The sequence below is a fragment of the Myiozetetes cayanensis genome, unplaced genomic scaffold, assembly GCF_022539395.1.
Source record: "Myiozetetes cayanensis isolate MyiCay16 unplaced genomic scaffold, myiCay2020 scf3, whole genome shotgun sequence".
Classification (NCBI taxonomy): domain Eukaryota; kingdom Metazoa; phylum Chordata; class Aves; order Passeriformes; family Tyrannidae; genus Myiozetetes; species Myiozetetes cayanensis.
In genome coordinates, this window is record NW_026087521.1 from 47,641,026 (window position 1) to 47,666,869 (window position 25,844).

The 25,844-nt window shown below is 40.9% G+C and overlaps 1 protein-coding gene across 1 annotated transcript; it reads right to left on the reverse strand.

Moving 5' to 3' along the window:
- Positions 1–512: 512 nt before the first annotated feature.
- SLC5A8 (solute carrier family 5 member 8) lies at positions 513–25,593 on the reverse strand. The gene is made up of 15 exons (XM_050325522.1): positions 25,249–25,593; positions 23,117–23,182; positions 20,231–20,282; positions 18,611–18,678; positions 17,616–17,770; positions 16,061–16,201; positions 11,937–12,066; positions 10,345–10,433; positions 9,222–9,334; positions 7,863–7,930; positions 7,481–7,567; positions 6,245–6,438; positions 4,946–5,049; positions 3,320–3,405; positions 513–1,823 (listed from the first exon to the last, which is right to left on the reverse strand). Exons 1-15 carry the CDS (start codon positions 25,579–25,581, stop codon positions 1,692–1,694), a joined length of 1,818 nt encoding a protein of 605 aa, XP_050181479.1. The 5' UTR covers positions 25,582–25,593; the 3' UTR covers positions 513–1,691.
- Positions 25,594–25,844: the final 251 nt, after the last annotated feature.

The following is a 25,844-nucleotide window of genomic DNA, read 5'->3' on the forward strand; positions in this document are numbered from 1 at the left end:
CCTGTTCTCCTCTCATAGAGGTTTGGTCCTTGGAGCCCATTGTTCCATCCTCACATTTTCTGATCCTGACAGCTCACCTTATGCAGTAGATCATAAACTGCCCTCTGTCACAGGGGCACAGAAAAGAATTTATTTAGATGCTAAAGGGCCCAAGTCAAGGCAGATAAGCTAGCACTGCGTCATATTCCAAGTTACAGCAGCTCAGTACTTGGCACAAATGCAGCATAACTTTTAGAAAGCATTTAAGACATGCCATCAGTTTTTCACTTGATTCTCAAGCATGACTGCTTCCTAGGCTTCACAGCTCAACTTTCCTGCAATGGTTTTTATTTTCCACCTTGATTCTGCTGCTGTAGAGAAGTTTTAAACACTCTTGTGTAGCCACAGTAAAAGTCTGAAGCACAAAACCAACACAGTGGGTCAGAATCTATTCCCTGCTGTACCAGAGTGTGCAGGAGAAGGAAGCAATGGGGGTTTTTACCCTCCCAAAACACCGGCACAGTGCATGGTCTGTGCACAGAAGCTATTCAGCTTCTCTTGGCAATCTCACCAGATGATAAGCCATTCCATGCCCTGCAGAAGCTTCATCAAATGACATCCTCTGTGATCCTTTCCCTGTTCTGCAGAACTGTGCAGGTGGCTTTGCCTGCCTGCCAAAACACACAGTGTGCTCTTGCCTGAACCAACCTTGAACATGAATCCCCAGAGATACAATAAGGACTGCCTGAACACAAATGGGTACATGAGGTTTCAGCTCACAGCTCTGGAGATAACAGCAGTGGAAACTGCAGATGCAGCCTTCCCTCTTGTCCAGTACAGCCAAAAGGGTCCTCTTCTTTACTAACATCTCTGACACATTATGCTCAGTCCAGTGCAAGAACAATTCTAGGCCACCACGCTGGGCATGAAGTAGAAGGCTACAGTGTTTCTGCTCTATGGTATTGAATAAAAATCCCAATAACTCATTTCCTTCATAAGAACAAGCTCTGTAAGGGCAAGATAGGGAAGAAGAGGGAGATGGTGTGAAGGGAAAGAGTACTGACTCTTGCCTCTACCCACCAACAAAGTCACTATTGCAGCTTCCAGCAGTGAGCACTGAGGAGGAGATGCAGGTAACCAAGGAACAAGTGGCTTAATAAAAACAAACAGATGATAAAAACAGCAAAATAAATACATTCTCAGGATCAGTTCTACAAAGTAACCAGATGACACTAAATACACCTCCCGTACCAAAAAAAAGAACCCTTGCTCCCTGCAATCTGATAAAGTCCCACAACCCTAATCTCTTCATACTTTCAATGCCTTAAAAGAAAAAAGAAAAACATAAACCAGAAAACCAGCCATGTCTGGGGGAATAGTACTTTTCCCAAATAAAAAATTTGCTCTGAGAGTGAACTAAGATTAAAAGCAGGTATTTTCCAGGAGGCTCAAGAAAATCTGGCAAATATTTCACATAGAAATATCGTCTTAAGCCCTGTCACCAAGATCCAGAGTGAGAGAGAGTGAGGAAGTGCAAGAAAGACCTGATTCCTTTCTTGACTAATGTCAAGGTCATACAAGGGGAAGGGTGCCACGAAGCTCTGCAGGTGCTGGCCCAGGACCAAAGCAGAACTGGTAACTGACCAAGAACAGGAATGTCAACAGTGCTTTACATGAAGAAAAACATCTTCCTGGGCTGACGCAGCCTTGTGTCACATATGAAGACCATTGACTTTGTTCTTATCACTTGCAACATCCATTTCAATGTGGCTGAAAGCAGGATTATCAGTTCCTTCGTCTGCCACGGTAAATGGTTTACAGTTCAACACTTCCATATTCTCTGGCTGAAAAACAAAAGACAAAAAGCCATGTTGTGAAGTGGAAGGAACAGTCTTCCCTTCTTTGACCTGAATGCCAGCAATCAGGTCTGACATACAGGGTGCCTTGTAGGAAAACACATGTTGGTTGCCGATAGAGCACAAACACTCATTGCAGTAGATGGTATTTTTCTAGGGGCATGGAAAATTTCTTATTGCATAAGGTACTAGTTGTGTAAAATGCTCTTGTCACATAAAATGTTCTTGTTCTGCAAATTTACTAAAGTGGTTTTGGGAGTGCAAAGTTCTAATTGCTGTTTTCATGTCTAATGGTACCAGGTCTTTGAGCTCTTGACTCCCAACCCTTCATCCTTGCCCCATCTTTGACAGGAAAAGCAGATTAACATGCGTCATTGCTTCGATGTTCCATTTCTGTTAAACATAATAAATGTTGAGCTCTTCATGGGCAGAAAGTTGCTCAGTTTACCCTGCCTCTTTTATCTCACATTATTTTTGATGCCAAATCACTTGTTATCCAGTTCTTAGTATTATAAAAGACAGATACTTGTTTCTGACTCCAGGCATAAAATAAGTATGGCTGTGGACATTAGCTTCCATGTGGGTGGTGGATTGGGTTTTTTTTGCAAAAGACTTCCAGAATTAAATTTCCAGATACTGGAAAGAGATGTTGGCCCATTAAAGACAGTGAATAACAGTAACTGGACAGCTGGTCTCCAGTACTGTCATGGATTACAGTATTACAATAGTATGGTAAAAAAATCCCTTTCTTTCACTGGTGTTCTGGTTTTCTTATCCAGAAGCTGAAATACATAGGATCATACTAAAAGGAGTTATCAGTATAAAGGAAAAACATTTTGCAAGCTCAACCATCTCAAAGATATGATCATTGCCTATAGTGCAGCACTTGAAAAGAACTGAGCAAAGCTGAGCTTGAATGTTCAGCTGATGATATTGATTGAAAAGTGATCTGTAGTCTATTTAAAAAAAAATAATTCTCCTGTATTCTCCCTTCTAAGGGATGTTATTACCCAATAATGCCTCCCCCTTTCTTTTATCTTAGGGAGGGAGGTAGGAAACAGATACACTGACTAGAAATGTTTTCTCTCAAACAGTAGCCAAACTTACAAAAAAATCCAGATTTTAGACAACACATGTTTACAAACAAAGGAAGCTTTGATGAGTCCAAAGTGTGCCTTGAGGCAGCTTCCAAGAGGCTAGTTAGGGAGTATTTTAGCAGAAACATGGAGAACAACTGTCCCTTTTCTCAGTTGCTGCTCTGTTGTTGACTGAAGTCAAGCTGTGGCAAAACACAGCTTCCTTGCCTATGGGAGCTGCCTTACTCCTACCCGCCTTGTGCTCTGATACTGCCTTGAAGCAGATAGTCATATCAGGCAGCATCAGGTGCTATTCATGCTGGTGGGAAAAAAGCAAGATGAGGACTGTTTGGCTTTGTCCCCAGGAGGAAAGATTGATTTAAATCAGAGATGCACAATTGCACTTACTGTCTCTGACTTAGACCATGAAAAGTTGGACAGGAAATCTTCTTTGGTCAGCAGGAATTTACGATCCGTGTTCTGCTTTAGTCCTCCTGCAAAATAGGCAGGTTTCAGTCACTTCTTTACAAAGATATATATCCTGCACCTCCCAATATATAAAATGATCCATCAAGGTCTATTTGAAATGCCTTAGCCATTTCCTCCTCAGATTTCCTGTTTTGGAAAAAACCACAGAATCTGCCAATGCTCAGAAAAGAATGAATCACATATGATTATGTCTGGGATTACCCTGCCAGTCCAGGAGCCATGCCCTGAGAGCTGGGCCCTGAGCCCCAGTTCTCAGCTCCCTGTCAGCAAGACTCCTGTCTCCAAACTCACCAGCAATTTTTACAGTACACTATTTAAGGGCAGCCCTAAGGTGGGGGAATGAAGATTAGTGGAATGTTTGGGCATTTTTAAGGCATGGAAGACTATCTATCTTTGTGAGGAAAAGAAAGGAGACATAAACGCTGGGAATTAGCTCTGCTTGCCACCTGAGGCTTAAATGGGATCTTGCTCCACAAGAAGTAGGGTGACATTGTGGTTGGGTAAGTTCTTTTGTGTTTCTGTTTCTTGGGCTCAGTATTCCTCATCTGGATTTACTGAGTTGTCTGATTTTCATGCTTTATTTCATGGCCTGTAAGTAACCTGATCCCAAGCTGGTAAAAATCAAAATTTGGCTACAAGCATCACTATAGCAATGGGAAGAATATGGGATTAGAATAAAGTGGGGAGCAGATCTTATAGAAACTTACAAGGAAAAGAAAAGGGTAGAACTGCATCTTGTACTTATTAGTTGCAAGGCATAGGGAAGCTAATGAAAGTGAGTCCTGAGTTTCATAGTTGTGGATCAGACTAAAAATCAGAAATCTAACAGCCTTGAAGTTTAGGGCTGTCATAGGAATCTGGCTGGAGATACTGGGTAAAGCTGTGAGAACAGCTGCTTTTTTGCTATTTCTGCCATGCATGAGGTGGATGACAAGTGCATGTTGCATCTCACCTGGATGCAAAAGTAGTGAGGCCATGGGCTGGAACTGAAGTCCCTGCTCTTACCCATGGGATGTTCCTTTTCCCCCTTGCACAAAAGTACTGGCAAACAGAAAGAAGCTAACATAGCCATGCAGCTCTTGGGCACACTCTTGGGGAATGTGGTGAAAAGCATGCACTATATGGGTGCAGGCAATAACTCTTGAGTGCTCTGAACTCACTGAAAGTAAAACTGCTTTTGTCCTCTAGAAGCATGGGTGTATTATCCTTGCTTAGAGCTGTTGACATTCAGGGACAACCCTTAAAACTCCAGCCCTTGCTGGCATCTAATAAAACAGGAAAGACAGATGTCTTATGCGCTTTTTTTTCCCCCAGGTTTAAAAATATGCTAAAACTTCTTTCTCCTCAGAAACTTGAAGTACCTTTTGCTGTAAGAAAAGACCAAGAATGGGATGCAGAAGGGCTATGGGGAAGAAATTAGATTTAGAATGGTAACACAGTGCTTGCAATAGGTCACCGGCACTTCCTGTGGCAATGACAGCTCTCTGGTCATCTTAGTTTGACAGAGATCGAAGTCACCTTCAGTCCCAGCTTTGGAACTAGTACCTGTTAGAAGGCTGATAATTATTCCCACAACTACTGTGATAAGTGTCCCAAGTGTGCTGAAGTAGAGGTAAGACAAGGAATACCAGGTGTCTGCCAGGACAGGCCTGAAATAGAGCAGAAAAAGTGTTAATCTTTCTTTGCTGTTCAAGGACCTTGAAAATGTCTGTTTCCAGACAGTCTATAAATACAGCGTTTCTTCTGAACCAAGCAACCTGGTAATCTTGAACTACCTTCATACAATAATATGTGCAATTAACATCTGTTTCAAAATTCCCAGGACAAGTTCCTTTGCAAAAAAGGAGGCTGGTCAGTACAGTATGAGACAGAGCAGGTAAAACAGGACAGTCCTGTCTTTGTTATGAACCAAGTGCACAGCTGAACATTCCGGTTATCCAGATTAAGGGATTGCTTCTTTAGAAAGGGTGAGGTTATTTAAAGGAAGGGACACAAATTAAAAACACACAAGGAAATCAACCCTGTAGAGCTCTAAACAGACAGAAACAATAGAGCAACTCTCTATACGTTTTATTTTGTTCCCCCTGACTACGTGCTCTGTCACAACAGCTGCTTCCCTGCAGTCAGAAGCAATGCTGGAAGGCTCATGCAAGAGGTGTAGTATATGAAACTGGATGTTGAGCACCCATGTGTGTAGCAGGGTGCCTCTTGATTGTGCAATGCTCTAAGGTGTAAGGATTTGGAAACCTTAGAAATGTGTTTGTTCAGCTTCTTTCTATTCCTGCTGTTCCCTATATTGCAATTCACAACTGTTTAACTTAATTGTGATTGTCCAGAGTAAGACATATGGTAACTGAAGAATGGAGGAAATCCCTTGTGTTGTGCCCACTGTATGGATTACAACTTCTGAACTTCCTGAATAGAACTATCCTGCACAGACAAGTTGCTGTAGGTAGAGCTGTTAAACTGGCAAATTGCCCTTTAACTGCCTACTCCTTTAATTTATGTGACAGTCTGTGGAAGTTAATCCAATAACTATAAATGTTATCTTCATTTAACACTGTGGTTCACAGTAAGGTATACCCAAGCCTTTAGATTCAAATATTGAATTGAAGCTTTTCAGATCAATAGGAAGATACATTTTGATTTCTGTTCTGTGATAACGCAGACAAACTTCATTTTCACAGGAAAAGAAAAAAAAAATAGAGGAAACTTCTGCATCTTAAATAGCATGGTAGGTAAACCAGAGAGGAATAGTTATAGTAATCCAAATGCTCTGCAGATGTCTGTGTTGCCTTAAAACAATTACACACTTTGTTGATTGCACCTGATGAACTCATATACCTCTCTGCAGTTGGTGTGCTGAATATTGTTGTTAATGGAATTTCTGTTGATGTTAAATTTCCTGAGGATATATTACAGCCTGCAGTTGAGAGATATAGTGGCTTGGTCCTCTCTGGGAGTGGAGGATAAATCTGAGATCCAATTCCAACCCAAAGTGAAATAACAAAGCCACTGACAAGACCCACAAATGCACCCTGTAAAATAAAAAAAAAAAAATAATCAAACTTGGATTTACATGAAAAGCAGAAGGATATTTGAAAGAAACAATTCAGTAAGTAAGTAACAGTCAAGATAATCTAAACTCTAGGCTCCATAGCAGAAATGAAATATACAGTTGGGAAGAGCTGGGAAGTTTACTTCATTCCCCTTTTGGGACATACAATGTTTCCTCACAGATTCTGAGCACACCTCTTTTTATTTGGCCACTAGGTCTTTACAGTCAAAGGATAACTTTGGCCTGCGTAGTATATGGGAAAATCCTACTTATTTGAGGCTTCTTGAACAAACACAGGAGCAATTTTTCCATTTTCTTATGTAACTTGTTTTTGCCAAAAGTCTCACCTACATCAGGGGTAGGTGGATTTTTTGGCTGACAGCTGGTGATTTTTTTTTTTTAGTATATATATAAAATTTGCAGCTTCAAAGAGATAAAGCTTAGTGATTAGTGAACATGTCAGGATCACCAAATAGCAATCCTGCCAGACTAACTCATGGACCATATTAACAAAGTTCATTAAATTCTTTCTTGCTGGAAAAGTGTTTTCCTCTGGAAATGATAATTTCATTTCATGCTACTGAAGTACTCTGATAATACCCCAATTTTGTCCGCAAGCCCTTAGGCCTCATTTTTCTGTCCTGACCCTCTTTTGCTCAGACAAGGCAACATTCTCTGAGCCTACTGGTTGTTCAGCTACATCTCAAGATACATTGTTCCCTGCTTCTAAAACTGTGGTTTTAATAAATTCTTATTTATGTCATATTTATTTTTATTCAAACTATTTTCCCCCTTCTGGACATGTAAATCTCTTCAAGGGATGGAAATTCAAGTTCCTATACAGTCCTGTTCATCATTTCCTTAAGAAAAAAAGAAAGGGAGCAAAGTATAATGTCCTCACAGGAAGTACCAAAGACATCTCCCCTGCTGCCCAACATAAAATTATTGGTGGGAGAGAAGGAAGGAGATGCCCAAAATTATAAAAAAATTTTGGACAAACAGGTTTTTAAATTTCTACTCACAATTCCATTTGCAAAGGAGAAGAGGATTCCCAAGGCAAACAGTCCTAAAAGGGGTCCACCGACCATGCCAAAAATGCTGAGTGCTGCCTGAAGAAGGAAGGGAGTCTGGTATCAGGAGCTGTGCACGAAAGGCAGAGACTCCAAAGTGACAAAAAGGGAAGATGCTGAGAAAGAAATTATGAGAATTTTTTTAACTGGTGTGTACTCAGCTGCCAGGTATAGTTACACAGGTGCTTAAAGCAAGGCTGAGCCGTGGGTGATTTGAGGTCAGTACCCAACAAAGAATAAAAACTAATCTCATAATGGTATCCAGCAATTATTTTCTTACATAATTTATTCTGGATCATTCAACACGGGCATGAAAAAGCTGTTTGACACTTACCTGCAACAAGGCTCCCAGGAGAGATGCCACTGCAGCCATAGCAATGCAGACTCCACCGTAGAACAGGCCTGCGTGGGAAAAGTAAAACAATGTGTAAATCTGCCAGAGTTTGAAAATCACTAGTGGAAAGGTTTCTGTCTAACCCAGCATGGCCTCAACATCTACAAAATAAACTACTAGCATCTGGATTTTTAATAAGAGAGCCTGAATTGGCCAAAAGGTCAGGTTTCTGTTTACATTAAGAGGAGATCACGCAAACTTGACAAAATCTTCTTCCTGTATATTACTAAAGATTAGTTACTAAATGGCAGCCATATGGATTAGTCATAGTGGCAATAACACATGTATTGTTCATATTCCTCAGATAATCTCCTGTGTCATTGTCCTTATTTTGAGGGAAGGATTTTTGCTTCTCAGTCTAAAGCCTTTGGAGCAAAAAAGTAAATGCTGGTAGACTACTGGGAGCTGGCACCATGACAAAGAACATCCTGATCACCAGGACATAGTGCCTCTTCCCAGCACCCATAAAACTGGCTTATTTGTTTTTTCCACCTCTGTCCCTGATGAGTTTCACTGCACAAGCAGTATGTTAATCTCACTGTTTAACGTGATGTGTCAGGCAACTCATGACAAACAACAATATTGGCATAAGCATTGTTTGCAATAACGTTTAAGAAACTTCCCTCAGGTGAAAATATGCAATATTTGTTACCCTGCCATCAGTCTATCGTGCTCACTGGTATGGCCTGTGACACCATGTTGGGACTGTGGTATTTTCATGCTTACTACAAACACTTTCCTGGGCTACACCTGCACCTGGATACAGACAGTACAACTAGCAGACATGGCAATTGCACTTCACAGATTTAAACATCTGCTCAGCCTAGTTTTGATCCTCTTTGAGCTACATTACGCAAAGAACTAAACACAGTGACAGTCTAAGAGTATGTCAGAGAAGATGTGTAAGTTTCTCATTCTCTGGAATATTCCTGGGACACAATGCTATTGCTTGTGTATCAGTTCAAAAGGTTTGTTAGAAAACTGCTTCCTATGCTTCTCATTTTTGACAGATGAAGGAAAAATAGCTGAGACATTTGGTTTTGTAGTATTGCAAATCAACACTGAACACATGCAGTGCATCTTTCCTGCTTAAAGACCTAATAAGATTCTTTTTCTTAAACTCACTTATTCCCCATTTGTGTAAAACCTATGCAGGTGATCTTGTCTCCCCCAAATGTTGCACCAACATAGTCCCACCCCTGTGACTGATTTACTCCTCATTTGCACTATCATAAGAGAGATCTGAATCAAGCCCTCATTTCATAAAGCAAAAGCAGAAAAGATGTTTTCCAGACATACTCATCCCCATGGAAATCCGCGACAACTTCTTTTCAGAGAGTGATCTGAAGTATGGCTTAATGAGGTCTTCAACAGTTACAGCAGCCAGAGCATTGATGCTGGAGGACACCGTACTACAGAAGGCAAGATTTATACAATTTTTTTTTATCTTAGCTGCTGTATTGGTCAGAATAACTTATTATTGTTATATTGTTATATATAGGTGATGCAGTAACAGCTTATGAAAATTGTTTAAAGTAATTACTCTTCATGAAGACAAAGAAAATCTTGATGAAAAGTTGAGCTGGGCCTGGAGATGTCAATGAAAATATTTATTATGTATGGCTAATCTGTAAACATTACTGGTATATGTGATACCTTCACAAATGATCTACAGTATATATCTATGAGCGTAAAATTCCCACTTACTAACTTAGAACACAGTCTGAGAGGAGTATTTAGATAATCTAATTATGGCCATCTAAAAATTAGGCATCTAGTCCAAACTGAACTATTGTAGGTTCCCTGTGGGGTCAGAGAAACCACCACTCCTAAGGCACAAAGTCAGACAGGTGATCTTGTGTCTTGTGTGTACCTTGCTCTTGCAAGCCACCAACCTTTCTTCAGCATATGAAAACAAATATCTTGGCTGTTCCATCTATTTATGTAGCTACAAGTACTCAGAACAAGGAAGTTTATTCTGGTGTCACATTCAGAAGTTTCTTCATTTCTATCTGCCTATTATTATTCAAAGCCTTCCTTGGGAGAGACAATGTTTCCTAAAAGGTACTCCTTGGGACAGCTGAAGAAAACACTCCCCACTACGGGATAGAAGGGTATAAATTTGTCTCCTACAGTAAAAATATATAATGATTGTTGTTTCAACTCAAACGTCACATGTAGCTAGCTGTTTCCTCATGTTAATAGGGAACTCCAAACAGCTGTGAGTCCTAGGACCTCAGAGAACCACTGTTGGAAACTGTGGATTTTTAAGGTGCGTCATCAAGAGATGTTATAGTGCTTTTCTTAAAGAATAAAAAATTTAGACAAAAAATTGAAATGTTAATGTTTTAATATAAATGGAACTTTAGTTAAAAAAAAAAAACCTGGAAAAAGTATAGTAGTTTCTAAATTATTAAATTACCTTAATGTCCCACTGTAGGCACTAGCCACAAAAAGACCTGGCACTCCTGGAAAATCTTGCAGGATATCCAGCACTAGGTATGGCATTAGCTGAAAAATTCAGAGTAAGAAGTATTACCATCTTGCCCTAATTTTTCATTTTATCACTGTATTATTTTTGTTAATAGACCTTCCCTCTGGTATTCTGTCCAGCTGTTCTAACTTTTAATGTCCCATCTTGCTCTGTTTATTGGTTTTCTACAGAGAAAACCAATCTTAAAACTTCTACTAGAGGTACAGAAAAGTCTGTTGAGACCACCTTGCAGGGGTGAGTATATAGCCGTGCCTTCAGGCTTTGTTTCCACTGACAATGGTATAGGAAGCTAGTGCTGGGCAGCAGGTAGTCTATTGGGGGGATCAGATGCCACAGTAGATGCTTTTTCTGCTGTTGACTCCACAAAAAGGTTTTTATATACAGTCCAGTAACCTCAGGGTGCCTGAAAACAATTTTGTTATTGGAAACTGTGAGCCATTTTTTGACCTTTGCAAGATCTGAGTGCTGGAAAGAGAGGAATTTTAAGATTTTCTTCCTGAGAACCATTTTTTTTCACAGACAAGTTGGTCTTCTTAGTGTCTTGCTTCCAGTTTCTTATCAAAAGAATTTGACTGACAGGAACAACTTAATTTCCTTCATGTTTCCACCTCGGCTCTCATTTTATTCTTCCCCTAAAGACCAGGTGGTCCTGTCTCAGGTGCTCCATTGTCTGTGCTCTTCTCTTGGCTTTCCAGCTACTGTCCATTGGAGCTTTATCCAGAGCCTGTGATTATCTTAGCCTTAAACATACAAATAAAAGACATTTGATTTCCTTGGACCCTGACTCTGGCCAGTCTGTGGGATCCAGGAACTCTTGTTCCTCAGGTAAGTCTGCTGCTCAAGGTCTGTTTAGGAAGAGGTTGCCATCTGTGATGAGGTGGTTTCTCTGCAGCACAGTTTGATTGCCCAGCTGTCCTCCAAAGGAGGGAAGATGTTCCATCACTAGCAAAGAACTGCCTGCTGATAGCCTTTCTCCAGGTGTATGCTTTGGACACGATAATGTTTTGAGTCTGAGACGGCTTTTGCTTTCATCATCACAGAGCAATTTAGGTTGGGTAACACAAAGCAGCTCACCAGGGCTCACAGCCACTCACAAGGGCACTGCTGCTCCAGGCTCTTCCCTTCACTTCTCTTCAAAGAGGTTTCATGCAATGCTGGCACTCGTGGGCCCATTTTGGGTGAAAAACCCAAATATTTGCAGAGGTAGTGGACTGAGCACTCTCTACATTGTTGCTCTCCCTGCTGCCCTCCTTGGCAAACACTGAGGGGCCTGCAGCTCCAGCACAGCTGGGGGATGCAGGTACTGAACAGTGACAAGGATGGACCTGCTGCTTTCTCCAGGGTGTTTCCTCACACTGGGGTCTCAGCTTAACTCCTCAGTGTTACAGACTCGCCCGATACAGAATTCCAGCATGTCATTATTCCCAACCCCCTGACTCTCGAACTGCCTCTGTCTGGTTCTTATAGCTGCAGATGAAGGATGCCCTCTCATCACCTTCCCCCAAAATGTGGGGCCTTACCTGGTCGAGTGCCGACACCTGCTTGGCCGTCCATGGGTCGCAGTCTTTGTAGATGGAGTAGAGGGCCAGCCCACACAGTGTGGCACAGACCAGTATTGCCCAGAGTCCTACCAGGTTGATGTAGAGGGACCTGCATCAACACACATGCAAGCATGGAAACAAGGACCATGTTAGAGCTCAATGTCCCACAAAAGACCCCGTCAGTGCCAAGCAAGCAAGCGCCCATCCCTGTACTGAAGAGACCTCCTGGTTGGTGACTGCCTGCCTGCAAGGGAGTCACCATACGACTCCCAGCATTTTACCTGGTTCTAAATTTAAATTTCACCTGGTTGTACATTTAGATCACAGTTCTAAATGTACAAATGACACTTCTGGTATTGGTGGCACAGTCTGAAGCTCAGTCCCAGACAAAGCCTGCTCTGGAGATGATGGGAGTGATATGGCAATCACCATGTTTCATCATGTGTATGAGCTGTATAATGCAGGCAGCAAGTCAGAGGATTCTCTTTCCCCCATGCCACACCCCTTGACAAACCCTAAGCAGATTTGTAAGGTGGGGTGCCCCAGATCCAAGTGCGGGGTACCTTTAGTCAGCACTAACACTCCTTGAGTTGCAGGGCAGGGCTTATATAATGCTGGAGTTGCCTTGTAAAGCTACAGATCTCCCATTTCCTCTGGAGATAGTCTCTGTGGGAGGCAGCAATGAGGCACTGCCTATGGCTGCCACTTCCCGGAAACAGAGGTTTGTCAGCAACCCCAGGGTTTTAGTGACTAAACCCTTTCATAACTAACCAACTTGGAGTCTGGTATCATCCAGATACCCCATCACCTTGCCATGTCCTGAGGGCAGCTTCAGGTTCAGCTAATGGTGAGAGCAGAAATGCCTTTTCATCAGGCATTAATGCTGCATTTGCCACACACAACAGGCAGCTTCTACTGGCAGTGAAAAACACATTCTTCTTCTGGCTCAGAGAGGCCTTTTGCCTTCCATCTAAGTTTTCAATCTTCTCAAATATTTCTATGCTCCTGGTGACTCCTGGATCACAAAGTTCTTTTCACCTAGGGTGGCCAGTTCAAGCAAACATACCCACTGGGAGCTCGGCCTTGAAAAACAGCGTTCCTTTCCAGCAGTTTCCTCCCAGTTATCTATGTATCACTGCTAGTGATTTAACTGCCTGACAGACTACATACCCTGGACCCACGCCAATGGCTAAGACCTCCTCTGGAAGGATCTTTGGTTTCTGTGTAAAGATATCCATACTTGCAATACTTCAAGAGAACTTTTAGTGCTTTCATTTCCTAGGAAGGTGAGGGGCACCAGTCTTTGGACTGCTCTAGAGGACCAGCAGGATGAATGCAGAGGTAAACCTAACTTTACAGGCCTTGTTAGACACTGAAATGGATGTTTTCAGAACAGCATAATGCAGATTAACAAGTTGAACTGCCAGTTTTATATAATAAAAAAACTCTTCAATAAGACCTATACAAATAAAAGCTGATTTACACATAGTATGGGAAACTGCAATTTGGCTTTGTATTTGCAATTAGGGGTGGTCTAAACACAGTACATTTCTCTCTAGCATAATTTAGTAAAAATGAAGTAGCCCTCTTCTCCTAGATGCTTAACATATTGTTTGGATGTCTTGCATCCATTTAGCTGAAGCTGTCCTGCATTGGCATAATCTACATTGATATACAACACTCACAAGCTGATTTAGCACAAAATTTAACCAATGTGCTAAATCAATGCAGCTCTTCTGAACAGATGTAATAGCAGAATCAGCCTAGAACCTCTAGCAAAGATTAGAAATACAAGAGAAACACACGGAAGCAAAATAAATTGTTTGTCTGAATCCAGCAATTCTTGTTTTTAAACTGCGTCAGTGTTTGGCAGTGAAAAGAGAGCTGGTTTTTTCCTTCTGATTTACGTCCTAGCTCATGGTACACCCTATGATTAAGTACTGGAGTATAATAATTGTAGCACTATTGGAGGGAGGTTTTTCCATTAATTCTGCATGAGTAACATGGGGTGGAGTTTGGCCGAAGTAGGAACTTTGTAAGGCTTATTTTCAATCGTTCATTTCAGTCTGGCTGTAAGACTTTGGCACTGAAGCATGCCAGATGGCCTTGAAAGGAAAGCAGAGAAAAATGTGTTAGTAGCCCATATTTTTCTGCCAGTGTAGCTCTCCTTCTCTGAGTGCCTACTGTGGTTCAGATATAAGCATTTTGTTCAATTTGCCTAGTGATTATTTGAGGACAACAACATGTGCTCATACCTACTGGTGTGTTTCTTGAATGGGGTGAAATCCTTTCCCAAAGCCTGAGAAAATTCCTGTTCTTGCACCACTGTTAAAGGCCTTCCCAAAACCTGCAAGCTGGCATCTGTGAAAGAATTATCTTCTCAGCTCTGCTTTATTACAGTGCTGTCTCTTACAAAGACTTACAATAAATGTCATTGGGGTACAAAACCATATTACTTTGACCTGATGACATTTTGCATTTCTATGTACAGGTTAAATGGCAGTAAGAGATACAGGCCAACAGCACAAACTGCCAGATGTGTCTAATTACATTTGCAAATGAACTAGATAGTCACCACAGAACGGCATTTATACTTGTTTATACTTGTGACAAGCTGCAACCATTATACAAAATGATTTCTCCATGCAGGGGTAATACAGTGCACAAGTGAAGCACAAGCAAGATGCCATGGAGTCCAACCACCCATGCCAGCAGGAGAGGACTCTACTGATTAAGGCTGTGCCACTGTTAATATGGTATGAGCTATAAATCCCATCCAAACCCCTGCAGAAATAGACAGCCTCTAGTCCCAGTCAAAGCTGCCACAACAGCTCAGAAATCTACTCAGAAGCTGCGATGGTGCCAGATTTCCCTTAGTCACTCTCTGCGTCTGGGATGCCCTGAAGGTGTCTCTCCTTGCAAAGACGGTAGGGATAGTGTGAGGAAGGGACATAGCCCTATATGAAGCAGGTGCTAGGGAAGAACAGCCTTACTGGCACACAAATCTGGCACAATGTATGTGGCTGTTCTCCCATATGCAACCATTCCAGGCAGCATTACAGATGTGGGATGTACCTCCTGCCTCTGCGGTGTCGAGGACCTAGAACTCTCCCATGTGTCAGAGATTGTGGAGAAGCTCTCCAGTGTGTTGGAGATGTGGCAGTGAATGCTGGAGATGTGCCTAATAACAAGCATCAGCTCATTCCTATCTGCATCATAAATGGCTGAAAAGTAGATTTTCTCTTGATATAATCAAAACATTTCAGTTGTAAACTGTGCATGATTTTGTGGGCATTTTGATAACTTTATGAAGTGAAAGCCTTTATAAAACTCCTTCTCTGTATGACACTGTACCATAGAATGTATAGGCAATATAGATGATGTGTGTTTCTGTGTTTCTCCTAAAAATGGACTTCATAAGATAGCTAATAATTCTTAAATCCTGAGCTGTGAACTAATGGAATGATTCTAAAGATAAAGGTAAAATAACATAGCTAGTAAATATACTCCATTCTAGAGTAAAGGCTCATCAGAAATGCTTACATTCAAGGAAAACAGAACCTTCTGCCAGTTTGCATAGTTAATTCTTTAAAAAATGTCATGATTATTATGAACCCAAAATACATGATTCCGCAATTTTTTCACTGAATAAGTGAAAAAATTTTCTTATGCATTTTCTCATGCCTATACTCATTGCTAAGGAAAAATTTTTTAGTCTTTACTTATGCAAAATCCCCACACAATAATTTAGGTTTAGTAGAACAGCAATTTAAGATACTGTCTTGATATGAATTCAGCACAAGTATATATATTTAGACTTTAGCTTGCACATAAACTTAATGCACCTATTTCTATGCAAGAACACTGACACAGTGAAGCATTCAGGCGCAAAGTTCAGTGTTACAGCAACCACATGTAATTCAAACACCAGTACTTATTGTGCCCATTTGTCTTCTACTCGTCCACAAAACAGAAGGCAAAAGTTGTTACCCTTTACAAATGAAATCTGTATGGACAAAAGAACCCCACGTTCCTTTCAGAAAAATCTCATTTATAAAGAACAGTCACTGGTACATTCAGACAGTGACTGCAGGCAGACTTACAATTTTGCGTGGAATCTGCTTTTGCAAGCAACGTATCTCTGGACTTGAGACTGGTTGACCCCATATATACCAGTCCACGTGAAAGTCCCACCTATAATAATCGTCCAGAAGGTGTGCCTTTGCAAAGGATTGGGATCAAAGCTACAATGAGAGGAAAAAGAGAAAACAAATTCAGAAAATAAAAGTCTTGTTATTATGTGAAGACTTTACATGCTTAGAAGAAAAAAATTCTCCATGCTTGTTCTAATACAAACTTGCTTAATTTGGCCAGACATTGAACATTCAGATACTCTTATCTTTACGTGAAATCATAGAAAGCAGATTTTAAACTCAGAGCTGATATCCTGAGCCAGTGAAATACTCCGATATGTCCAAAGGTGAAGTTGGACAGATTTATTTGCCTATAAACTACAGTCTAAAGTAAAGTTCTATAATGCCTGTGACTGCTGTGATGAAATGATGCTCCAGTAAAAAGTGTAATATACCTGCTTATCTAGAGGGACATCAGTCTAACACCAGTATAAAGGTGTGTTTGCAAGCCCAACCTTTGTGGACAGAGCCTCTGTAAAACATTCTGCTAGTTTAGCTCTAAGTAAATAGCAGGTTTTAGGTGGCCATAAATAATTATTATTTTTAAATCACACTTTAATATAGCAATAAATTTAATTTTTGGTGAACACTGTAACATTATTTCAGCTATTACGTGCCTTTATTCCTATTCTTTTTCCATCTGTGACCTCTGTGATTGGGGGAATAAGCAATGCAGTATAACCACTGCAAATCAGCCAAACAAATTGAAAAAAGTGACTGTCCACAAGAAGAAAAAAATACCTACAGATGAATTACTTAGTGAAGAATTTGGTGAAAAATTTTACAGACCAACCTGATTAATATTGTGAACTGATAGACAAAGGAAAAATTGTAACACTTCTCACACTAAACTTTCACTAATAGCAAGTTTCTCAGAGGAATAATGTATTAATCAAAGGTAAAATAACCTGTTTACTTAAAGTGGTTTTTGATTCAACACTATCAGAGTGAATATTCTTGAACTTGTAAAAATTATGGGTTTAGACTATGATTAGTTACAATAATGGAGGGTAAAATACTATTAAATGTATATAAGTTACATATATTAAATACTTCTATTTTATCTTTCAGGGAAAAGAAAAATACTTCCCTTTCTCAAATTAGGCAAAACCCATTATTTTCTCATTGGTTTTAATTCAGTAGCTCAAATGCCAAATCAGCTGTTTTCCAATTGTAAGTAAAAATACAAGTGGCCTCTTCTATTCACCATTCTCTTTCAGTGGAATCCAAAATACATCCTTAAAACATCTACTTGACTAAGTAAAAAGGTTTTCCTCTTTACAAGATTTTGCATGGTGTAAAACCTAAAAAATATCCCTCAAACCAGGTAAGCTTGTTTAAAAATATATAAAAATTGGGTCACAACTCCTCCCCTTCTCTTCCATCAGTAGCAGTTCAATTTCACAATCACTTGGGCTCTATTTGTAGGAATAAAGAGGCACGTCATCTGCAAGCACAAACTCACTCCCAGAAGTTTAATCTTCCACCATGGTAGGAATCATTTACAATGCGTCCAATTCCCTCCTGAACCACCACAGCTCGTATAATCACAGACGAAAATCCAGCAACCATGATTCCAACCTGGAAAACGTCTGTCCACACCACTGCCTTCAGACCGCCCTGTATGAGGAACAGCACGCATCAGGTACAACAGGGCAGCAGCAGTCTTGCCTTGTACTCACATTCAACTAACAGAAATGTTACTGTTCATACGGTGCATAATAAATTAATACAATCTTCTTCTTTAATAGAACTAATTCTGTACTGCTGTCTTTAGGAATTGTGTTCTGGAACCTATCCAGGACATCCTGGCCCTTTTTTGAAGCGCAGTAGAATTTACTTTGGCCATACACATAGTTTAATCCAGTATTTTTTTCATCACATAACCTGATTCAGAAGTTTGTATCCAAAGATAAATTTTCAGACAGTGTTCATCTTACTTATCTATATACAATAGCACTAATTCCAGAAGGTATACCATTCATTGAATAAAAATAAACATGATTAAATCCAACACTTGGTCAATTAACACTAATTCGAGGACCAAGCTGTCCATGTGGCATGTGCTATTTTCAGTGACTCTATCAATAACAGAAGGGATTGTTACAGTTGCAATAAAAAGTTGTTTGACAAATTACCAATTAACAAATTACCCAGCAAAACCCTACTAGATCAGAAGAAAAATCACGGGAGGATTTTTAGGAAGGAAATTCCATCTTTTTTCTGTTCTTTCAGCCACAACAGAAGTTTGAATGTGTTAAAACAGAAAAGGTTTGAGTCACATAGTCTGCCAATGCATCCAGAGAGGCTCCTGGGTGAATAAGGCCCTCTGGCCACACCTACACTGTGAAATGTACTATCATGTGGTAACCTGATTATTAGGCCACTTTTTAATAAATTCCATATTTGATGTGAGCAGTGAAAGAACAGAGATTTTTCTCAGCCAAAGGGCCCACATACCAGCGTGCAGTAGAAAGTGCAGACGACGCCAGTCGCCACCACTGCACCCCACAAGTCGAAGCCAGTGACTGGAAGAGAGGGAAATGGCACCAGTGTGAATGAGGCACTGGGGACAAAACACTGAAGGTCGATTTTTCACGCCCAATCTCATTGTTGAAAAAAGCTAGAAATAAGTTAAATGCAGACATAGGAGATAAAAATGGCAATGAAAAGATTAGTGTGTCTAAACCAGGGGATTCACTCTAGCCAGTTCTGAAAATGAAACAGGTGTTACATATTTGGAAACTGCTAAAATGTTACATATATTTCAGGATCTAAGAAACTATTTGTCTTTAATGTGAACACTGCCAGACAACACATCCAATATGTTTGTAGGTCCCAACTCATGAAGATTTTAAAATACATGTCCTTCCTTGAAGCACCTGGGTAGCACCACAGAGCCCCTAGGCAGGGATTTAAGCAAGTAAACAGAATAGGTGTTCTCCATGTGGAGGCAAGGTCATTCAAGCATGGTCTGGAAGAAATGCATCAGACTAAAAGCCTTTCTTTCATTCTTCTTTCTCTTAAGGATAGTATGTTCACCCCATACAACACCTTTGTGATGTGGTTGACATACAGGCTGTTACTGCCCCAGCTTGGCATGCTCGTGTGCTGTCAGGCAAGGCATCAGGGGGCTCCCCAACAGATAGTTCAGGCTAATGAGAACCGCTGCAACAAAACTAACGTAAACATAAATTCTTCTAGTTGGCAGTCAGCTAAATCATAGCTTGTTTTACTATGTGTATGCAAGGCAAATACAAACATCAAAGACATAAAAACCTGTGAGTTCACACACTGGAGAAGACCAGTACAGAAAATGTTGGATTTTTTCTTCTGTTTTGTTCAAGCAACAAGTCAAAAAAACCATCCAATGAGCAGAAAACCTGTGACTTGATTCTAACCAAAATGATTAAATTTTAATTTGCATTTTATTATTCCCTTTTCTTGCCAAACGGGCAAATTAATTGTGTCAGATTAAAAGTTTAATTTCTCTCCATACAAAAGCTTTTTACCCTTTTAGAAATAAATGTGGCTCATTTTCAAAGCAAAAAGACACTGTGAAGCAGAAAATGGAAATACTTAGTTTTGTAAATATCACAACAAATACCTTAAGTTGACAATCTCTTTTCTGCTGATTTGGTTTTCCTGGCAAAATGACAGATCACATTGAACAGTCACAGGAAATCCAAAGCCATATTTACAGAACTTCTACCTTGCTCTCATCTTGAAGAAGAGCACTTAACCAGGGGAATTAATTCCATGTTTAGTGTCTGCATTGCCTTAAAAATTTACTTAAGCCTTCTTAACTTCTTTTGAATGTACCCATTAACTACAGGTATTGCATCAGAGGTAGAGTAAATGAAAGAAGTTTTTCCCCTAAATCTTTTCTGTAATTCCTTACAGGTAGGGATTAAGAGAATAGGATTACAGAGTTCCTATTAAAAGGCTTACAGTCAACACTTGAGCTGTACTTTCAGGTATGCATTGGTAATAAAAAAAAAAAAAAAAAAAAAAGGATACCAGTACTATATGCAGAAAAAAAATATCAGTAGAAGAACAGTTGCAGTATACTCATCTTACCTTGATTTAGTGCTAAAGCTGGAGCATAAATGACAATACCAGTGTATAAAGTCTAGAAGGAGAAAGAAGATTAAAGATCAAAATAAATGTAAATTCCTGGAAATGCGATAGCTTCCTGAAATTATTTCTTTTCAAGCAGTTAGGTAGTCTATATTTCCTAAATTTGTAACTGTTGGCAAATAATTCCAATTAGAAGATGAATGACTGAGAGTAGACTAATAAGATCTGCAGTCTCACAGTCTAGTGTTATTAAAACAAATACCAGGGACTCTTAAATACAAAATCACTCTTCGTCTTTTCCTAGATTTTACAATTAACTTATTTTATTCCTTTAAAACTTCAAAAGGAAACAAGAGGAAAAGGAAGTTAATGAGGTTTACACATGATTTGCCAAGGAACCTATTACTATCTGTTATCTCAGTCTTGGGATCAATATGCCTTTCAGTATACAGCTCTAAAGCATTTAAGTAAGAACACAAAATACAACAGTATCTTGTTGTTATGGACAGCGTTATAAGGAATTATAACCTTCATCCTGTAAGATGAAGCCACAGATGATTCTCAGCAGATTTATATTTTCAACCACAGTAAAGATACAGAAAAATCAAGGAGCTACTCCATTTACTTTTGTGGGCACAACGGGATTCATACAGTGATATCCTCTACAATTTCTTTGTGTATATTTTTTAATCCTGCTTGCTTTTTTATCACTGTTATTACTGCCCCAAGTTCAGCTGTGATATGGGTCAGGAGAATACAGCTCGCAATGTGCAGATGACTTCTGTGAAGGTCAGTGGTCTTGATTCAAAAGATCTAAATCACAGACAGGTCCTGAGCTGACTTGCATCAGCTTTCCATGGCTGGACTCATTCTGACTTCCTGATTTACAGCAGCAGGACTTGGGCATGGAAAAAAAGCAGAATCAGATGTCATCCAGGATTCAGCAAGCCTCTGCCCTTCCTGCCTGCCCTAGGCACTGGTGGTAAACCAGAGCAGGATTGCTAACCACTGGATTACTTGCTGTGGCTTTTGAGCAGATCATATCCAGTCCCCATGGTAGAGCTCTACCAATGGCCAGAGGTAACACTGGGGACAGAGCCAAGAGGTAAGTGGAAAGAGCAGTACTCCAGCTATAGAAGGAAATTAGTATGGAGAAGCTGCTTCACCCAGCCTAACCTAATCGTGCTGCCCCCTTGCTGCACACCTACTACAAGCACATGCCAGAAAGGACAGTGGGGCCATGGGGGAAATAGTTATTCCTACCTGTACTCTACTCCGTGCCTCCGTGTGTGCATGCTTGTTTCTCTCATTGCCATGAGTCCTCTCTAGATTTTCATATATAGCTTGTATTACAAGAAAGCTGCCACTCCTGACCAGTCCCTGGAGAATATATCCTCAGAACTAGATGCATCACTTCACAGACATCTGCAATGCTTTGAATGCAGTCATCAAGCCAATTTTTTTCCTTCTACTGCTAATTCAAAGTATTCAGCATGAGACCTTATGGTTTTCTTACACACAACAAATAAGTGTCAGAACCATCAGATATTAAAATTTGTCACAACTATGGTCACATTTTTGTGTATATTTAAATAGGACTGATACAATCTTTCCAATTCTTGACTAGGTTGTTTTTTTTGTTGTTGTTGTTGTTGCTGTGTTACTACATATCCTTTTCTTTTCCTTCTTTTAAGTATATCCCAGTACTCACAGAAGAGTTAAAATTACACCATTAAAATCTTGGGAGGTTTTCTCTCCTATTATTTTATTTATTCAGATAAAGTTGTTATTGCTTAACAGAGAAAGACATGTACAGATCTTTAGTTAATTTCCTTGAGTACATATTTAAGTTGCATAGAATTATTTTTCTGATTTTTGAAAGCAAAGATTATGCTTAGCTTGTTCCAACTTATGCAACTGTGATGTCTTCATATATGCTGATGAAACAGTGTCAGGTTTCACACATGCTAGCACTCTAGTTTTCCTATGGGCCTGTGTATCCATAAATGCCAGCTAAGCAGCACTGCTCAAATAAGTAATGAGCACTGCATTGGGAACCATCTTATTGGTGTAAGTGTGTGATTGGCTGTAAATTCTGGTGTACCTTAAAAATTTTTTAAATGGACAAAAAGAAAGCTTATAACTTAAAAACTTTCTGATTGCATATTCATTCTTACTCTGAATTACCCCAAAAGTCAACTTCAAAATTGTGAAAAGAACACATTTTCATTTCTGGTGCATTTGGCATGCACTGACATTTAAAAGCTGTGGTCTCATACTGACTCCCTGAATGGACTAGATACAGAAAATGGTACCAGCAATAATTTCAGGGACTGCTTTAGTTTAACATTCCCAAGGGCAGTCATTTTCTACTTCTCAGTTTGCAGACACCTAGTTTTTTTCCAGTGGTGGTAGTGGTGCAAACCCTTGTGGAGGAAATGACAGCTCCTGACAGCTTGTTTTATCACCTTTCACAGACCCTTGAAAATTAATCAGACCTCAAGAATCCACACACCAGAGGATGAAGACTGCCACTGTAGATAATTGGGACATGTTTACATTTTGAACCCATTGTGGGTTTCTCCAGCAGGCAGGCAAATGACTGCTCTTCACACTGCTATCCTGCAGTAAAGGGTCGTTCATCTCTTAGCAGAGTGTTAATGTCAAGTGACTGCTCAGGGTATTCAACAGTGCACACTGAGACCCAAGAGGCAGGTAGCCCCGCACCTCACTGCTTTGGAGTAGAAACGGCTTTGTTTCTCCCGCTCCCAGCCATCCAGGCACTGTGGTAACCTCATCAACTGCTCAGAGAAAACAGCCAGTTACACTCAGCCAAGTAATTCTGGTGGCCCTGAGGACCACAGAACAGCTTCAAAGTTTACTTGCCGTTTGTATAATGAAGAGGATTGTTCCACAGAGGCGTAGATATTTATTAAATCGAAGTTCTAAATACTGCAAAAGAAGAAGAAAAAACAAATGTTTATGTTGGAATTTGTCACTATTGATAGGAATGAATCTGTTACTTCACTCGAATGAAGAAATGAGCAATAAAGAACATGGCATTATTTTTACATTTGCATGAATGGCCAAAACTCATAGAGTCACCTTGATGGATAGCTCTTTCAACTTGCTTTGGTATTTTTTTACAGACCTCACCACAGGGTAGTAACACACAAGCAAGAGAAGTAGACATAAGCTAGTCAGTATACAGTGGAGTATAGAGAAAAGACCGGGATATATTATCACAAAATCATTGACTATCCTGAGTTGGAAGAGACAAAGATCCACAAGAATCAAGTCCAACTCCTGACTCGACATAGGGCAACCTAAAAGCTGACAGTGATGTACCAGCAAATGACAAAACCCAGTTGTGTTTTGAAATCAGAGAGAAAAAGAAAACATTGTGGCTATTTCTAAGTCTAAGTCAATTTGGAAACTCTGGCATATTATGTGTATCCATCTAAACTGCTGCAAGAGAGGGCATAAGGTTTTCAATGGTCAGTGGCTTCTTCCCGTGGGAATCTCACCGTTTGCACTGCCCAAGGCAGCCTGTCATATTCTACCAGTAAGTCAAAATTCAGTCTTTTGTGAAACAGGAATCCTCATTTTTTCTATCCAGCATGGGACAGCACAATCTCTGAATGAGTTTGTCATGCTGTAGGACAGACTTCTTCCCACCATCTGTCCTAACAACCTTCTTGGTGTGTTGTACAAGAGGTATCTCATTTACCTGACAAACTGTTCAATCCACACAAACACTGAAGTACCTCAAAGTGCTCACTCATGAACTGAGCATTTAAAACGTGATCTGTGAGCATGTCCACACAAGGAAGCAATCCTGAACCCCCGGACACACAAAAAAAGTTGTTAGAACTCTGAACTCTGTCCAGAAATAGAAGATGTATCTTTTATAGGTGCATTACTATGGTTTAACCCCAAGATAATCAGTGAGCTTCCAGTCATAATTATAAACCTTTATTTAAAAGAGCCCTGATACCATCAGGACAGTCCAAAGATTAGTAGTTTAAAACACATTGGAAGCCACTGGAGACTTCTGTTGGTGGATTCTTATCTAAATCTATCAACAGGAATCTTGTTTTCAGCCTCCAGTGCTGCAACACCTCTGTTCAGTGTAATAAAATGCTAAAGACCAAAGTAGCTAGTCAAGGACTTTCACCTGCACCAATGCTCCTTTCCCAAAGTCCTCTGTCAAAAGGGCAGTTTGCCTCCAAATCCGCAGCTAAGAACTACCTTCATGCAGGAAGATAAAGAGGTTGCACCAATATTCTGAATCAGAAGAAAATCCTGACCAGATGCTTCCCCACCACAAAATAGTCAGACTTGACCTGTGATTGTCCCACCACTCCAGATGTCTCTGCCCTGATGGCTATAGGGCAGAGACCTGCATGCTGAAGACCAGCTCAGCCTTATTTTGGTGGAAGTAAGAAAACTCTCACAGACACAGAGCACTTGCTGACCTCCCTGTATATGCATGATGGAGAAGACATTCAGTGGTGTAAATAGCCTCAGGTGGCAAGGAGCGTCCCTAAAATGTCTAGGAACAGCACAAATACAAGGGGACTTTTGTGATTACATCTGAGCTTAGAAACCAATCTGAAGGGAGCATGATGTGAGAACTCTGGTTCCTGTAGTAGATGCTCTTGTGCTCTGGTCTTGGTATATTAATTACACATGATTAATGACATGTCACCATCCAAGCTGCATGAAGATTAATCCACCTACTGAACTGAGTATCTGGAGTGAGGAAACAAATCTGGCATGATGCACAGTTCCTGAACCAAAACAGCCCGGTTGAGCACCTCCTCTCTGCAGAGACAGTGTGGGCAGACTTGGGGACAGAGCCGGTTGCAGCCTGTTCTCAGAACTGTGGTGATACAGAACAGCAGAGAGTGCAGGGGATTTGAGGGAAGAGATGGAGGACAGACATGTAGAAGCAGGCATGAGATCCCCCCAAGCTCCCTAAAGGCTGGGGAAAAGTTCCTTCCACTCAACCTTACCTCATAGGTGCTGGTAATGCCCAGCTTGTAGAAGACGGGCAGGAAGATCTCGGCACTGCACAGCACCACCAGGCCGTAGGTGATGGCAAAGATGCAGAAGATGGCACCATAGCGATAGATTTCGGCAGGGGTGCCCAACACGGTGACGGCTGACATGAAGCTGGCAGTGAGGGACAATGCAACCGGGAGGGCACTCATGCTGCGGCCTGCCGTGAGGAAGTCCTTTGATGTCTTCTGCCCCCCTCCCACGAAGGCATAGTATACCCCAATGACGGCTGAGATCAGCAGCATGCCCGCAAAGACCACATAGTCCCACACGGTGAAGCTCGCCATTCTACCAGATGGATTCACCCTTGGAGCTAAGGATCTGCCCCAAAATCAGAGGGACAGCTCAGGGCTGGCACCGGGCGGCCTGAGCAGGAGGAAGCAGGTGGAGACGGCCCCCGGGGAGGTGCCCCACGCCGGGACCGCGTCAGGGGCGGTGCGGTGCGGTGTGGCGCGGCGCGGTGCGGTGCGGTGCGGTGCACACCACCGGGACAGAAGCGGAGCGGTGCTATGCGCTGCGGTGTCCCCCGACGGGGCAGGTGCGGAGCGGT